Source organism: Centroberyx affinis, unplaced genomic scaffold, assembly GCF_046629955.1.
Source record: "Centroberyx affinis isolate AG114_WGS23_722 - 3 ecotype Tasmania unplaced genomic scaffold, CSIRO-AGI_Caff_v1 ptg000343l_1, whole genome shotgun sequence".
Classification (NCBI taxonomy): Eukaryota; Metazoa; Chordata; class Actinopteri; order Beryciformes; family Berycidae; genus Centroberyx; species Centroberyx affinis.
In genome coordinates this window covers 120,430-138,041 of record NW_027279017.1, presented here as the reverse complement: position 1 = coordinate 138,041, position 17,612 = coordinate 120,430, and the positions used below count along the sequence as shown (strand labels likewise).

General features: G+C 41.8%; 1 protein-coding gene across 1 annotated transcript in view; it reads right to left on the bottom strand.

Annotated features, from left to right (window-relative positions):
- LOC139641099 (protein unc-80 homolog) overlaps positions 1 to 17,612 on the bottom strand; it is a 61,876-nt gene that overhangs the window by 4,578 nt on the left and 39,686 nt on the right. The window contains exons 37-60 of the mRNA XM_071515344.1: positions 16,866 to 17,009; positions 16,318 to 16,418; positions 15,787 to 15,873; positions 15,103 to 15,286; positions 14,417 to 14,511; positions 14,036 to 14,125; positions 13,775 to 13,876; positions 13,432 to 13,612; positions 12,323 to 12,588; positions 11,200 to 11,334; positions 10,561 to 10,699; positions 9,805 to 9,901; positions 9,088 to 9,258; positions 8,257 to 8,349; positions 7,532 to 7,750; positions 6,527 to 6,757; positions 4,928 to 5,051; positions 4,711 to 4,836; positions 3,756 to 3,879; positions 2,982 to 3,188; positions 2,126 to 2,316; positions 1,691 to 1,856; positions 744 to 923; positions 238 to 385 (exon numbers count right to left, since the gene is read on the bottom strand). Coding sequence (XP_071371445.1) covers positions 238 to 385; positions 744 to 923; positions 1,691 to 1,856; positions 2,126 to 2,316; positions 2,982 to 3,188; positions 3,756 to 3,879; positions 4,711 to 4,836; positions 4,928 to 5,051; positions 6,527 to 6,757; positions 7,532 to 7,750; positions 8,257 to 8,349; positions 9,088 to 9,258; positions 9,805 to 9,901; positions 10,561 to 10,699; positions 11,200 to 11,334; positions 12,323 to 12,588; positions 13,432 to 13,612; positions 13,775 to 13,876; positions 14,036 to 14,125; positions 14,417 to 14,511; positions 15,103 to 15,286; positions 15,787 to 15,873; positions 16,318 to 16,418; positions 16,866 to 17,009 — 3,601 coding nt within the window. The remainder of the gene's footprint in view (positions 1 to 237; positions 386 to 743; positions 924 to 1,690; positions 1,857 to 2,125; positions 2,317 to 2,981; positions 3,189 to 3,755; positions 3,880 to 4,710; positions 4,837 to 4,927; positions 5,052 to 6,526; positions 6,758 to 7,531; positions 7,751 to 8,256; positions 8,350 to 9,087; positions 9,259 to 9,804; positions 9,902 to 10,560; positions 10,700 to 11,199; positions 11,335 to 12,322; positions 12,589 to 13,431; positions 13,613 to 13,774; positions 13,877 to 14,035; positions 14,126 to 14,416; positions 14,512 to 15,102; positions 15,287 to 15,786; positions 15,874 to 16,317; positions 16,419 to 16,865; positions 17,010 to 17,612) is intronic.

Here is a 17,612-nt window from a genome sequence, read left to right as displayed (position 1 = left end):
CTAAAACTTTGCTGCTATAGAGTTACTGGTATGTATGCATGTGTATGTATTTGTGTGCATCTACATTATGCATGTAAATTTGACATTTACAATTGTACACTGTTTCTATTTCGTGTGTTGGTGCCTGCATGTGTTTCTCCCCACATGGTTGAAGAAATGTGGTGTTGTATTCTTGTGTGTGCATTTTCCTAGCGTGTTTGTGTGCATGCATGCATGTGTGTGGTTGGGGGGTGTCACCTGTGGCTGGGCAGCATGGTGGTGCGGGGGGCCTCGGGCTGCGAGGCCGCCGACCCCGTAGCGTGGCTGGAGAAGCGGCGCTGCGATATCACCCGGGGCAGGAAGGCCTCGTGCTCGCTCACCACACTGGGAATACTCATCGAGTCGTCTGGAGAGAGGAGGGGAGGGGCAGAAACAGAGACAGAGGGATTCGGGGGGGGGGGTTATGCAAAAGAATACGATTCAAACATCATCATTCAGTATGATAGAAATGGAGAAATGCAGTGTGTTGAGTTGTAACCCCACATATGCAGTCAAACTTGCATTCAGATACAGTTAGAGAGGAAGATAGAAAGGGCAAGAAAGAGAAAGACAAAGAGAAAAAAGTTACTCCTTCACTTTCCCCAGCCACATTTCCCCAGCCAATTCCAAACGGGCGACTTCCAATTGCAAGCCCGCTAATCTGTTACTTTATCTGTCTGATCTTTAACATATGAAAAAGAAAGTGACAAGTAAGTTTTCCTGACTCTCTTCGTCGTCCTCGTCGGTGCGGCTGAGCGTGTCCTGGGACGGCTGGCGTGACGGCTGGCTGTCCTGCTCCCACACTGTGCCGGTGCCCGTGTTGGAGCGCGACATGGTGGCCAGGCTGAGGCGGTAGGCCGAGGTGGAGGTGCCCACCGTGCTGATGGACGTCTTGCCCTGGTAGGCTGTTGGGTGGGGTGAGGGGGGTAGGGCAACATGCACAGACACAGACATAAGTAGGAGATTAGATTAAGAAGAAGGGAGATGTTTTAGATTTACGGCCGAGTTTATATCAAGTTCCCTAGATTAAGTTTCATTCCAACATAGATTAATTCCAAAATTAGATATCCACAGTCTAAAAACATTCACATCAAAAAACTGACATTATCCCATGTTTTTCAATGAGACCTATGTGTTAACGGATTACATGGATTGACAGAGTGAAGTGTGTGAAAATGTTCCAACCCAGCCCTTCAAAACAGTTGAAACTAGGAGGTAAACGTCATCCGCTAACAGATTTCATCAGCCAATAAAATTTTGTCTTGTCTTTGACTGCTTCAAAAGGTTTTGAGACACCCACAACAACGCAACCAAGGTGGTTTCATCACCCAAGACCTACTCAAACAAAATGATTTCTGTTATGAATGTAAATCTGTATCACTGCGAAATACTGTTGAAGTTGTTGGCTAGCATGAACGCTTTACTTACAAAATAATAATTTAAAGGATCTAATTTGTTGTATATTTGAGCAGTGAACATCAAGTAACATGTTTTGAGAATAACCCTTCACATGTTACATGAAATCATTCATCCTTCAAAGGTGAATCCCCTTCCACTTCTTAAACCACAAGTCCTGGGCTTAGGCAGCGACTCTACTGGTTGAGCCTAACGAATCAATGCCTAAAATCAATAAAATGACACTTAAGTTTCAGGGTGAGTGTGACTGTCTGACCGGAGCCGCTGTGTACGGCCTCCTTCAGGATCTTGAGCTCGTTGTTGAACTCGGCGAACAGCGAGCTCTTGCACAGAGGCCGCGGGATGAAGCGGCGCTCCAGCTGGTCGGCGATGTGGTGACGCGCCGTGATCTCCTCCTGGGAGTCCGCCGGCTGAGTCAGCAACTAGACACACACACACACACACACACACACACACACACACACATAAACACACGTGTGTATTGTGTGGTATCAGTGAATTGCGTGTGCAGAAGAACAGAATGAAAAGAAAAACAATGAGATGGAAGAACATAAGCAAATCGAAGAACAGAAGGTTAAAGAAAGTTGCAGAAAGTTGAAAAAGCTTCTTAAAAGGCACCATTAGTACTGGGACAAGTCCAAGAACAGAAGTCGAAAATGAAAGCTGTAGGACAGTACAGACCAGGCTGGACCTTTACCTTGCACTGTATGAAGGGTCTCAGCAGGACGAAGATGGGGATGCGGGTTCGCACGATGAAGTCGATGAAGTCCCAGAAGGCCAGGCCCCCCACCTTCCTCAGGGCCATCTCCTTCACCTGCAGGCTCAGCCGGTACCACTGGTTCCCCAGTGAGCGCTCAAAGCAAACCAAGACCACCTTCAGAGCTGGAGAGGTAGGGAAGGAGGCAGGGAGGGAGGGAGGGAGGGAGGGAGGGAAGGAAGGAAGGAGGGAGAAGGACAGGAAAAAAAGCATTTAGCCGAACAGCAAAGAAGCAGTAACATCCAAACAATCCCAAATTTCAAATGTGTCCTTTTAACTAAACTGTTCCATTTTAAATTGGAAAAATGTATTTAAACCAATTAAAACCAACTACAACATATACATGTATCTGTATAAAAAGAATTATCTACTGATGATTAAGATCTGAATCCACAGATCAAAAATCTATGAAAAAAAGTCTTCTTGAAGGGTCACATATTGATCCAAATCACAATGTACAAATTTGATATATTCAATAGCTGAAATATTTAGTATGCCAGAATCTATGCTTTAACAAATACTATGAACAGATTTCACTTAAAATTGTGGTGAAAGCACTGAAATAAGTTAAATGTGCAAAAAAGGTGTTGAACCTCCAGTGTGTCATAGTGTGATCTTTTATTCCCAGAATCTCACATTAGACCAGAGAACGCTCCAATTATTTAGGGCGCTTTAGGGCGTAAGAATAATTACTACCCTAATCACTACAAACTAAACACCTTGACCTTTATCATGACATGTCGGCATATTTATCCTGTTTACACCATGGTATGGATGCTCTCTCTCATACCCAGATATGCCGCCTGGCTGGTGGACTCGGCCAAGCCCTCCCTGCGCAGGTCCTTCCCCGTGTCTCCCGGGGTGGAGCAGTGGGCCGGGGAGGCGTCCAGCATGAAGTTCTTGGTGCGGGAGGTGGAGATGATGCGAGGAGGCAGCAGGATGTTGATGACCGTCTGCAGCAGCAGGAAGATCTCAGGCTGCTCCAGGTGGGGGCTGTCTGCCATGGGGAACACACATTAGAGACACACATTAGCCGTTGTGGGGATCGAACCTGTGACCTATTCTGTCCAGGATGGTCTCTCTAACCTCTAGGCTACCATACTGCCCCCAGGCACCTTGCCTCTACTTAAGACCTGGGTTGAACTGCTACTAAAATGGGTAGCAATTATTTTTTAGGACTGTTTTATTCAAAGTTTCATTCCAAAATGAGATATTCACCATTTAAAAGTCTTACAAAATGATAGCATGAAAGTAAATCACATTTTTGAGGACAGGATTGTATCTAGAATTCACTTTTTAAAATATTGATAATAAATTACAGGCAGAAAATGTCCTTAATGGACACATTAAAAACTTTTGAAATTGGAAATTACTGAGAAAAATTGTGCCTCTCTCTACAGTCTAGACAGACTCAAGCAACTACTGAAGTGGTTGAAAGGATTTAGTTTGATGATTTGTTTTAGGTTATATTTTAGCTATAAAATACATTACCGATATGGAGAGTTGAGAGTAGATAGTTATATTTTACAGTGCCTGTCCTAAGTAGATGTCTGTATGCCTTTACCTTTGCTCCCTGACCCCACAGTCAGCACAAAGGGAATGAGCAGGTTGAGCAGCATCCCCTCTCGCCTCTCCTGATTGGTGAATGGTGAGATCACATGGCTGAGAGGGAAGTCTTCCTTTAAGGCCTGGGAAGGGGAAATGGGTAAGTGAGGTGGAGGAAACAAAACATAGACACCAGCATGGGAGTCTGATGAAACGTAAACTTGGTGCTGAACTGAAATCGTTTCAGAATCAGAAGGATAATGAATATAATACATTTACATATATTTGGAATTTGGTGAATAAAACATAACATGTCACGATTTTAGTTTACACAAACAATAAAGATTGACTATTGGCATATCATTGGCATAATATTGAAACATTTAACTTCACTTAGGATATAGATTTAAGATGCCAAAAGTGCAGTAAAATAATTGTACTCTTAAAATCAAGACTAATAATCATAATGATCGCGATTACAGTGTCTAGCAAAATAATGGGGACTATTATTTTAGCTATAGTCATGTAGTACTAAATAGGAGACAATATACACAGTACCTCCAGTACTATGTATGCGGTTACAACAGACACAGACTGAGTTTGCCCAGATGCATGTAAGTAGTACGAGAGTGCAAAAAGAGCGTAGTGTGAATAATGTAAATGTAGAAAAATGTAAACTGTTAATCTAAATCAATGATTTCTGGACACTATTACATTATAATATTATACATTATATTATTACACGTCCTGAGTCAAAGCTGCAATATGTAACCTTTTTCACATTAAAAATTCTAACAATAAATAAAAAGAATATATTATACATTATCAGTCTCTGTCTGTGACCCTGTGTGTTCATGCCTAAATCCCCACCGTTTGATTAATAGATAGAGAGATATTAGAGATATTAATAGATATTTAGGAAGCCTGTCAGTACCAATGGAGAACAGAGTCAGATGAAGATAGTGGAGGTCTACCTGGATCTGCAGGGCGACCAGTCGGACCACTGCTGTGCTGAAGGGGAGCGGAGGGGAGAGGTAGGGGCTGAGGTGGAGCAGCGGCAGCCCATCTGCCACACTGGAGGGACCCACCACACCCATCACCTGACACACACACACACACCAAAAAAACAGCTATTAGCCAAAAAGAAGGTTTGTGTCTTCTCCCAGTGTGTCTGCGTGTGTTTTTCCATACCAGGTTGACACAGACGTTGATGAGCGAGCGCAGGTGTGGGAGGAAAGAGATGATTGGCTGTCGCTGCAGCGTCAGACAGATCCCCTCGATCAGACTGCTGGCCGCCTCCCACTCCACCTGTCTCCTGGAGAACACACCCCCCATGCACACCCACCCACGCACCCACACACACACACACACACACACACAGTCACAATATGCACACACATACAAAAACACATTATCATAAATTCCAAAAAGCTTACAACACTGTACCGCGGTCACATCATATCAGATTTACCCTAAATACAAGTTGCAGATGGGGGAAAAAAATACTCATGTCAGCCACCTAGTGGAAATTATATGTAGACATGTGGGGATTTTTTGTAGGCGCTGATATCTCCCACTTGGTGTCATGAAGTGCATCAACAGGGTGCAAGCAGAAAATCTAACAATGTTGGCAGTCCAAGGTAAGAAAAATCAACTACTACTATATACATATATATACATATACTATATATATATATATATATATATATATGTATATATAGTGTATATATATATAGTTATATTCACACCAATACTACGCTAAATATACTTACAAAAAGCGAGCAATATCTGCTGCAGTTTATTTGTGGTTGATTTTTAAGCACCACAACAATTGACGTGATTGCCATTTTGGATGTGGGCGTTCCAATGAGTTAAACAACGCTTCCGGTGAATGCTTCCAAGTCATAGCAACCAGATGTCATCCCCTTCCTCTGCTTCTTCCAATATGACATGAACGCAGCATAACATCAAATATATCAAATCTATAAATCTAAAAACAGTATAGAATCAAACCTAAGTAAATTGAAAGTTAGACTAGTAAAAACACCTACCTCTGACTTCATACCATCCCCCATAAAATCATCACCAGTAAAAAATGTTTCATTCTGAGCCTAACAAAGCCTATATTGACAGCAAATATTGCAAAGCTCACAAACACAGCCAGCTACACACTGCAACAACAGTTCCTGGTGTGGAGTTCACACCAGTGACCAATGTTCCCTCTAAGCCAGTGGAGTCCAGTCCTTCCTCATGGATGAGTATGCAGGTTTTCATTTCAAGCCAAATACACCTGGCTTACTCCCATATTAAAGGGGTTACTGCAGCATGGAAACATCTTAACATCCTAATCCTTCAGTTTTTTGTTTTTGCTGTCTACACAAACTATGTGTGTATGGCCAATAGCCGAGTTACTCTGTGGATGTAAACACAGCCAGTGAAATTGGCCATTAAAGTGTTTGGTTGGAATGAAAACCTGCATCCTCTCCCATGGCACAAGACTGGACACCGCTGGCTTAGAGGGAACATTGCCGGGATCTCTCTCCAATTCCCACATGGTCACACACACACGCACCCACCCACACGCACACACACACACACACACACACACACAAAAACACACAGCAGCAGCACTTACGGTACAGCACGCACAAAGGCAGCGCTACAGAGGACAGTGCCAAGAAGCCGTCTATCTACTGTACACACCACGGCACTGGGACGGGCACTGGCACTGGCACGGCACGACACACTCACGGGGATAGAGAGAAAAGAGTGGGCGCGCGTTCAACAGACCTGGTGCACAGTGCCTGTGGGCGAGCGCACCTGAGCGTAGGCATCTTGTGGATCTTGTTGAACATGCGGTCCAGCCTCTTGAGGATGAGGATGAGGGCGGGCCGCACCGCCTCGGCCGACCAGTCGGTGATGGGCAGCATCTCCATGATGTAGCGCCGCAGGCCTCGGCTCTCCATGGTCAGCGTGTCGTACGGCGCCAGCTTCAGCAGGGCGTGGGCGATCTCCGCCAGCCTGGGGAAGACACACACATGCACATACATTCAGTGCCAACACTTCAACTATATCAGTGCTACTCCAGGTACATTCCTTGGCATGTGAGATCATGAAAGGTCAGGTTTAGTGGAGCCTTGAATCTGCATTTTTCTTGCTATACCAATTAAATCTGCCATTTTGGCAAGGGTTTAAGAAAGCCTGTATTGCCCCCCATAGGTTAGTTAAGCTTATGCCCACTGTCATGGTTTTCCCTGTATCAGTTCACCATCTGTGATTAACGCCTTTTTCATGTGAAATAAGGATTATTTCCAGGCTTTTCTCTAGACTTTTTCCAATAATTAATTAAAAGAAATAGCCTGAAAAGGAAAAATAACAATCATCCACATGTGCACTTGCAAAAGGGATCGTCCCAAGTAGGTATTGATTAATTTTTAGAGGTTGTGAGCTGAAAAATAATGAGACCCAGAGATGTCCACCCCATCTTCAGGCTGTTTGTGAGGTGGTGGTACAGTAGCCTAAAGGGCAGAGAAGTGGTTTTGTGACCAGAGGGTTGCCAGTTAGAATCCCAGACTGGCTGGGAAAATGTAGGTGGGGAAAGTGAATGATAAACAAGATAAATGAGTCACCTGCACTCGACCAAAAAACTGAAAATAAGAAAAGGGGTTTTGGTTGACGCAGTAATTCTGAATCCAGGTGACTCAGCTATCTTGAAAATGAAGGATAAACATGTGATATACCATAGTGATATACCTTATAAATAATGATTATAAATAAATCGATTAATCTCCTCACCTCATGTGGGACTTGATATCCAGCAGCTCCAGAGCCGTGACCCGCGGCTCCCCGGCGACGTTCTGCAGGATTTTGAGTCGCGGGCCGCAGTGTTTGTAAAACTCGGTGCAGATGTTGAGGAGAGACTCCCGCGGCCGCCGAAACTCCTCCCTGGCGATGCGCTCGTCCAGCTCCTCCCTCGGCATGCCCTGCCCCTCCTCCAGCAGGTGGAGGTTGTCCCTGGGAGCGCACACACACACACACAAAAGACACACAGAAAGAGACACACACAGACACAAATAGATGCACACACATCGACCCGCAAACACAGATATTCACACACATGGATAGAGACGCATACATTGACATATACACATACATATGAACACAGAAGAGACATACATATATAGAGACAAACACCATATAATGAGATTTTTAACATGTCAAACATCATCTAAGTTTAAAAACACAAAACTACACCAAGTTGTACAATGGCAACAGCAAGGTCTTTTCTTTTGTTTATCTCAGTGGTTTTCAATCTCGACCCTGCTGGTTTTCATTCTAATTTAATCTAATCGGTGACTGATTTACACCTGGGATGCCAGGTGAATGCAATTAACTAGCTGGTAGGAGGGAAAACAAGCTGGTCTCTGGGTCACAAGGACCAGGATTGAGAACCACTGCTGTATCTGATCTCTCTCCAGTTAAGGAGAGAGATCCTACAGTAGTCATGTTGTGGTCCTGACCTGGTGTTGACCCCTCCTGACATGGCGTGGTTGGCTGTAGTGGCTCCCTTATGGCCCTGGTCACAGCGGGACATCTGGGGCGCTGTCATGGGCCTGAGGTGTGTGTGTGTGTATGTGTGGGGGGGAGGGTGGGGTGGGGGATGGATAGAAGTATAGGGGTTAAAGAGAAACAAACAGCTCATCATTCTCTGATACTCAAAAGCAGCAGTGTCAGTCCAACTACTGCCAAGTGCAACAATCCAGAATTCACATTAAGTGGTTTCTGCATTCTGCCTATATAATTTGAATGCTGAAACTTTTGTACTTTTAAGTCTTTCCATTTTTTGTTTTGCTTAATTTGTGACTTTTTGCTTGTTTTGAGAGCAGAAACGTTGTAATATGAATTCTGGAATGACATTTAACCTGTCAGTGATAACCTGCCCTAAAACTCCTATTACTGCACATACTGCATCTGGTGTACAGTGTGGCAACCTGAGTATGAGTGTGTATGTGTGGAAAGGAAAATTTTATTTATATATATTTATTCATACACAAGACAAATTCAATGTGCTTCACATAAAATACAAAAATACATAATTCTTCTTGTAAAATGACATTATAAAAGAAAGTAAGAAAGATAAACATAGGTAAGTATTAGTAAGGATAATAATAAAAGATATATATATATTTTTTTTATCATAACATAGGAACAAACCTCTATATAGGAATGACCCTCTATGCTTATACTCGCTTATACTCATCAACTGCCATCTTGGAACATAGAAACGTGTGTGTGTGTGTGTGTGTGTGTGTGTGTGTGTGGGTGTGTGTGTGTGTGTGTGTGTGTCAGACCTGGTGAGGGCCTCGGAGCTGTAGAGCAGCGCCTGCAGCGAGGTGGCCAGGGCGGCGATGGCTGCGATCTCGTCCCTGGCGACCGAAGCCGACTCCATGGTGACCGTGTTGCTCTTCAGCTTCTGGAGGAAGCAGGGAACCAAGGCCTCCAGCACCATCAGCATCTGGAGACTGAGGAGGGACACACATACAGATATATAGATGAAGATAAATAGATAGATAGATAGATAGATAGAGAGAGAGAGAGAGAGAGAGAGAGAGAGAGAGAGAAAGAGAGATGGGGAGAGAGAGAGGGAGAGACAGAGAAAGAGAGAGAGAAAGAGAGAGAGAAAGAGAGAAAGAGAGATCTTTGTGGGCTTTGAAAATTTACATTTTACATACTGCTTTGGCAGTATTGTTTCTGATAAACAGTCATGCCAGTAAAGTATTTGAATTTAAGCCAAAGAGACAGAAAATACAGTGAGGAAGCACACTGAGGAAAAGAAAAACCACAAATAAGAAGAAGTACAATTCAGTATTTTTCAATATTTACCACTATAAGCTACAAATACAGAGAGAATGAAAATGAGGGAACCACACCCACAAAAAAGCAAGAGAAAGACAAAAAGAAAATGAGAAAGGTCTTGCAATTTATTATTTTTCAAACTTTACTATAAGCTATAGGTACAGTCAGATAGAGAGATGATCATGACCATGATGAAGTGTGTGTTTCCGTACCTCCTGAAGGATTCTGGGGCATAAGCGACGACGGTGACACACAGTTTGATGGCCTCGCTGATGGAGAAGGCCAGGTCCTCGTTACCATAGCAGAAATCTGAAACAAAAGCACAAAGGGTCAAATTACTGGCAGTACAGATATAAAACATACCCACATATCTATCCATCGGCCATAAGAATTCCTTGTAATTAGACCTCTCAAACAAAATTTCAAGGAAAGAATACAGGGCTGTAATGTCTGGATATTGACCATGTCTGGATTTCCCAAAAGCATCATAATTTAATGATGAGAGTTAGTGATAGCTCTGTACTGTTAGCTAATGGACAAGGACGACCTTAGCCTTGAAATAATTTTGTGAAACTGAGCCTATTTCACTAGAGACTGCATCTAGGTTGCAGTGATCGATATGCACAGACCTGTTTAATCTTTGTGCAAAGACTTGAGTCTCCACACTGGAATTCAAGATTCATATTTTATTACCAAACCAACTTAGTTGTTGGGAATTTGCCTCAGTGTGCTCAGAACAGATCAACATTAACAACAAGGACCTCAAGCATAATATAAAATAAAAGACACATGATTAAATACATGACAAAAACACACCCCACCCCATAAATGGAAAAGTAAAACCCCAAAAAGTACAAGAATAGCTCAGGTGGCCCAGTGGGACTTGATCTGCTAACCGTCTTATTAACATACTCTACCCACACAGGACCACAAAATGTGTGTGAATGTGACAGATTGTGACAGTTTACCTAGAGAGCGTAGGGGTTTCTCAGCCTTGACCAGCTCCAGAGCGTCCAGGGCGTCCTGGGTCTCTCCCTCCAGAGAGACCAGCAGGTCAAACAGACACTGGGCTGAGACCCCCTTCGACAGGCCGGTACTGGTGCTGGTCTGGGATGAGAAGATATCACATATAAAAAAACTTGTTAGAAGACATTTGATTATGAGTTAAGGTCAAATGTTTAATTCTGCTTTGTTTGTTTGTTTTTGTTTGTTTGAGCTTGTCCTTAGCCTTCTGATATGCAAGAATCATTGTTTACTGTACAAATGTGACTTATTCAAATTTTTGCTTGTCTTTCATGCTGTGGCCCATGACAAAGTGCTCCTAATGTTTGATTTTATTGTATCCTGTTTTAAACTTTGTGCATATGTTTTGGATGTATATTGTGTTTTAGCGGGAACCCAGGAAGAATAGCTGACACCTTATCAATAAACAAATAAACATATGCTGAATAAACACATGTGCGCACAATATACATGCATCTAGGAGCATATAGGAGCATTCAGCATGTGTGCATACAGGAACAAAAATGCATGCACAAACCTAAATTCTTATACCGCACATGAATTTGGATGTGTGTGTGTGTGTGTGTGCTCAGTAATAGTCTTACAGTGAACTCCAGCAGCGGGGCCACGCTGGCAAACAGCTGCAGGATGAAGGGTTTGCGGTGGAGGATGTAGAACTGCCGGCAGCAGAACTCGATGCCCTGCCTCAGTAACGGGTTGCTCTCATAGTCAGCGTACACCTGTGGCAAGAATACAGCGAGGGCAGAGGGTTCGATATGAAGGCGTGTGACTAGAGGGCTGCCAGATAATCAGAAACCTGGGTGAGGAAAGTGAATCAGTGACATTATCTCTTCCTTCAACAGCTGCTGTCGAGGTGTCAAAGACAGTTATTACTGTAACAAAAAATACTAAGGTCTTCTGTTTGATCAGTAGAATCTTTGCATAACCGTCCATTAGACAGACATGAAAAAGCAAGAAGAAGAAGAAAATTTAGCACACTAGTTGGGTACACACTCATAGAATCCCATCAAAACCACATAAATCACAGTAGATTATGATCCAAATGATAATAAAATTTTGGTAGTGTGTCATGACATTAGACATGTCAACCAGGGTTGGGGTCAATTCATGAATTAACTCATCAATTCCAATTCAACTGAGGAATTGGAATTGGAATTAAAAAAAACTACAGGAAACAGAATTGGAACTGAATTGGAATTTCAGGAATTTTAATTTAATTCAATGAAATTCTGTTTTGTTTTTTGTTTTTTTTCTTACCACATATATTATCAATACTGAATATCCTAAAATGTTAAAGGGACCTTTCAGGTGGTATTTGATGCATAACATCATACTATATCAATTATGATTAAATGTATTTGATTTGTTTAACTTTTATTACTCTTTTATTTGATTCATAATGTTTGGTTTATAATGTTTAGCTAGTCAAGACAAACTCTAGAAGTGGAATTTCATGGAATTTAATGGAATTCAATTCTGTTTCTTGTCATTCCAGTTCAATTCACATTCTGTTTCCATAGAGCTGGGTGACATGGAATAGGAATTGACCATGCATTCTCAGTTCCATTCATGAATGGCCCCAACCCTGATGTCAATAGAAAACTACAAAAAATATATATATATCTTTAAGAATTAACAACTTAAGAGACTGGTACCATTGTTAGCAACTGGCTGCACTTCTACCTGAACAGAAGTGTGTATCTTTACCTGCAGCATGGTGGGCAGGATCCACTGGTAGCCGCTCAGGGAGAAGAGATGGTTGAAGTGCACGGCGGTGTTGATGGCCGTCGCTGTGTACTGCCTGAGGAGGGCGCTGTCCTCCGGGTGCAGCAGCAGCGCCCCGTTAAAGACGTTGAGGAAGAGCATCATCTCGTCGCCCCAGGGATACTCACTGGGCATGCCCAGAAACATCTCCTCCAGCAGCTTGATCCACAGCACCTTGTGTAGCGTGTCCAAACCAAACAACTCCTTACCTGGGAGAGGGGAGAGGAGGATCAGAGGCCCAAATCGGAGTGATATTCATTTGTCATGTGGATCAAAATCATCAAAAATATGATTAAAATTGGGATTAGAATGGCAGAGATCTATTACAAAATGCAATACATCCTCAAAATCATTACCATAACTTCATGATTCAATATCTCTAAAACACAGAGTACCCATTCTGTGAAAGTGTTCATTATTTCACTTATTATATAAAACCGTATAACTAAAAACACACACGACACACATACATTCTACTACCATACATGCATACATTTTAATTTTGTGGTTTCAATCCTTTTTTTCAGAATGAGTGCCACTCTCTGCTGTTATTAATCTGAATCAGAATTACTGAAAACAACTGAAAAACTGAAAAAAAAAACCTGAAAAACTGATTGCATATACATCTGATTCTGATTAAAACTGGAATGATGCTTATTGTCTATTTCAGAAACCAAATAAAAAAAAAATGCTCCTTTAACTTTTTCATGCAGTACCTCTAAAATATAGTGTAGTCTCTGAAACATCATTTCACTAAATAATGCTGTAAACCTACAATACTTTGATTTAATTTTGTGCTGTCATGCAATCCTTCTCTTAGAATGAGTGTCATCATGTTCAATTTGGAAATCTGAATCTGAAATACTGAGGAACCGTGTGTACTGGAATGATCCGTATTTGCTATTAACATCTGTTTCAGAAAGCAAATCAATATCATTTAATGAGCTGAATTCAGTGAGGAAGGTACAATAACAACAGTGATCTCGTTTGCTTCAGTTTCTGATCTTATAGAACATGTTAACAGGACACGGTAAGACTCTCTTTCTTCCTACCTTGTGGTTCGTTGAACAGGGAGAACTCGGCGTCGATGGCGGTTCGTGGGAAGGAGGGCAGGCGGAGAAGGTCTTCCTGGAGCAGGGAGACGTGGGATTGCTTGTGCACGGCCGGCATGTGCTGGGTGAGGGAGATGAGGAAGAGGACGCGACCCACCTCTTCTAACTTTCGTGAAAACACCTAGAGAAGGACGAACAAGGGAAGGAAAGACGAATGAGAGGAACATACAGAGGGAGAGGGGTGTTCTTACCATGTTACCATGCTGTATGTCATTTCTCCCGGGGGTTAAACTAATACAGACCAATTTCACAGACGTTTTGTGAAGTTTTAAATCCTCCATACCTGTTTCTGGATGAGTTCTTGTCCTTTCTCAGGCAGCATGTGCACCAGGTTGAGCTGGGGAGAGACAGACCTCCGGAAGGGGTAGATGTCCCTCACATAGGTCTGGAGGAAGGCAAATAGTAGCATATTATTGAAGAGGCAACATTTTAATATAGGTATTATGCTATAATAACACACATACAGTGTCTTAAGAATGATATAAGGGCTTTAACACAGTGTGTGTGTGTGTGTGTGAAGCATAGGCAATTTCATCGTTCCCACCTTGGAATAATGGATGAGGTTCCAGCGTTTGTCCATGAGGAAGTAATGTGCTGATCTGGCCTCGGGAATGTTGAAGAATTCAAGGCACTCCTGGTTGGAGAGAGAGAGAGAAGCAAGACATCATGGAATGAGCTGCTGTTTTTCTTGAGGTAAATTTAGTTCACTCACATTTCAGGCATTTAACTGACGTTCTTATCCAGTACAACTTAGAATGAGTGCAACAGTGGGATAAGCTTCAATTCCTAGATCACTAGACCAATAAAAAAGGGTGTCAAGGGTGAGAGTAGATATAAACAAATTCCAGTCTAGTCCAGTTAAGTCAAGTTAAGGTCAGCTCAGTCCAGTTGAGTCCAGTTGAGTCCAGTTCAGAGGGTTTACTACCTTGAGCAGGGCTTCAAACTGTGTATCTTCATGGACTGGCAGCTGTGTTGGGATATCACACTCGTTCTGCCCATGCACCACCAGCGTCTTGGTTCCTGCAACAACAGTGCATGAGAAAATGTTTCATTATATTGACATAGTGTTGCTTTTGCAGAAAGAAAACAACAACTTTTTGAACTTTTGGTAATTTTCATGTTTTAATTGAATGTAAGGTTCAAGAGATCCTTTATATGAACAGCCTAGCCATCACTAGCATAGTAACCAGCAGCAGGTAAGGCAGTTAGCATTGGTTACTAACTTTGAGCAATCAGTTTTTCTTCATTCATAGTTTTTTTTATATACAATGCAATATCTTAATATGAGTTACTGAATCAATGTTTTCTTTCATTCCTTTGATCTGTTTCACTTTAACTGTTTATATCTTCTATAGTGTTTGTTTTATGTTTTGCAAAAGTTGTACATGCTTGAAAAAGTATTTTGTACAATGATTTGTAAATGTTTGAAATAGGTTTTTATACTATCTGATTTGTTTATAGGCTAGTTAATTCTTATTATCACTTTCTAATGTTCTCCTTATTATTATTAGCATTATTATTAGCATTAGAATAATTATTAGAAATGTTATTATCAGCATTAGCATTACAATAATTATTAGAAATGTTAATTATTAGCATTAGTAAGTTGACCTGGCATGGAGGCAGTGACCAGCAGTTTGACCTCACACTGCTCCTTCTTCATGGTCTGCTTGAGGTCCTTGAAGAAGAGGCCCTCCACGTATCCCACCACCTCCCACAGGAAGGTCAGCGTGGCCGAGATGGCATCCATGCCCCACTCACAGGGCGTCCGCACGAAATACATTATCAGTCCCACCTAGGAGGGGCAGGTTAGAGAGGGGGGGGGGGGGGGGGGGGGGGGGGGGGGGGGAATAGAGAAAGAGGTTGTGAAGTGAAAAGACAATTAGAGACATGGGAGCAGAAATTAATGGAATGCAATGGAAGAGCAGACAGATTATTCAAATAAAATGACTCAGCTATGTGTTTTTCTGTCGCTTACCAAGTCTTATAGCTAGATTAGATTAGATTAGAGTAGATTAGATTAAATTTGAATGATCCCTGTGGGGAAAGTGCAACAGAGAATAGGATACAGATAAGATTTGGGCAAATACAGAGTACTGAAGATAACAAAATTCCATATCCATAACATATTAACGCTAAACAACAACAAATAAATCAAGGGAGATAACGCATATTATTTACCAGATTTACTGGTTATCAGATGTTTGCAGTTTACAAATCTACAATTAACAGCTTAGCCTATATGTGTAAAATGAACCATAGATGGCCAGAGTTGAGTTTTATGTGTTGCCTCACCAGGTAGTTGAAGAGGATGTGAGAGGTCTGGGCAGGCAGATCTCCAATGTTGAGCAGCAGCTTCCTCAGCATGTACATCAGCTCGTCCTGACATTACAACAAACAAGGACTACAGCTCATCTTACATTGTACATTTCATATTTTAAGCTTTTAGCTGCCATTGTTATCTAGAGCTAAATACAATGAGTTTAACAGTAGAATAAGCTTCAATTCCTATCCATAATACAAGCAACAAATAGTAAGGAGTTCAAAGGTCAGAAAGTAAAATGAAAAAGAAGCAGTAATAAGAGCAAGGAAGGAAAAGATGTTTTTTATTATTTTAACGATATACTCAATAATGTATAAAATGTACAAAATGTATAATTCCTCATCAAATGTCCCTCGATATTGGCACCATTCTAAAAGCATCTCTAAAAGCTAATTCAAATCCAGCTTGATCAGATCTGAGGGTGTGTGTGTGTGTGTGTGTGTGTGTGTGTGTGTGTGTGTGTGTGTGTGTGTGTTTCTGTTTGTCCTCAGAGGTTTTCCTACCTGTCGGTTGCTAACTGTTAGTTTTTCCAGGAAGTGCCGCAGCACCAGGGCCGGGTCTTCGATCAGACAGTTCCACAGGATCTGCTGCGCAACGGCGCTCACTGAGGAAACACGGAACAAAGTGCTCCATTATGGCATGATGCTTGCACTTCAAATCAAATATGTGACCAAGTGCCATGAAACAAGCCTCATTTAATTGCAGAGGAGACCCATTTTGCGAAAAATGATGATCAAATGTTTTCTTTTATTCAATTAATAATGCAAAAACAAAATAATTCACTGACCCCAATTACTACAATTACTTTATACACCATAAATACCATTTTAAAGCTTTGAAAGACCAATAATGCTATGCTAAAACTAAATCTACCATTTTTCCATACCAGTTTTTCCATGTTGGGTCACTTACTGTATTGCTAAGATAATTTATTCCAAATTTCAGTGGGGCAATATAATGCAGTTTGTCTATCTTTGACACATCTACACAGAATCTAAAGACATACTGTATCTATATCAAATGTAATTGATTTGGTGATGATAACACCTACCGGCCACACCGTCCTCTCGAACCTCCCCGTCCTCCATGAGGTGCACTATGGGTAGGACGGCGGCGCAGATGCATGCTGGGAAGACGGCTTGGGGCGGCTGTAGCATGTGGTGAGTAGGGGTGTGTTCTGTTGTGTTCTCTTCGTCTGGCAAAGAACAGAAGATTTTTTTTTTTTTAAATGTAAACATTTCTCTAAAATATCATTTTTAAATTGAAAAAATAAAACACCCTTAACACAATGAGTCTTGTGCTAAAGGTGTTTTCAATGCAAAATTTTGCTGGACAGGTTATGCTTGTCCTATACTGTCTTTATTACTCTTTGTATTATTTCCGTGTACATTATTCTTAGTAAAGCATTAGGTGATAATCTGTCATAAAGTGCTTCATAAATAGATTTGACATGACCATGGGGAGTTCAAAGCTGCACTAGGCAAGATTTCTATGTAAAAATACACCTGTCTTATCATCCTAAATCATGAAGTGGGGCTGCAACAAAGAGTATTTGCCTAACTGGCAAGGAAATTTCTCTCTGCACAGGAAGGGACACATTGAAACTTAAGAATGAACTACAAAACTTGCTCCTCAACAACAGCAAGTGAGCGCTCCATCCAGAAAAAACTGGACTCACCAATGATGGCTGAATCTCTTCACCACCTCCAACTGCACCAGTTACCTCTCGCTGCCATTTGAAGCCACTAACTTGCAAAGTTGCCTCATGCAGCTTTAAAAGCCTGTTTGAGTTAAGTGG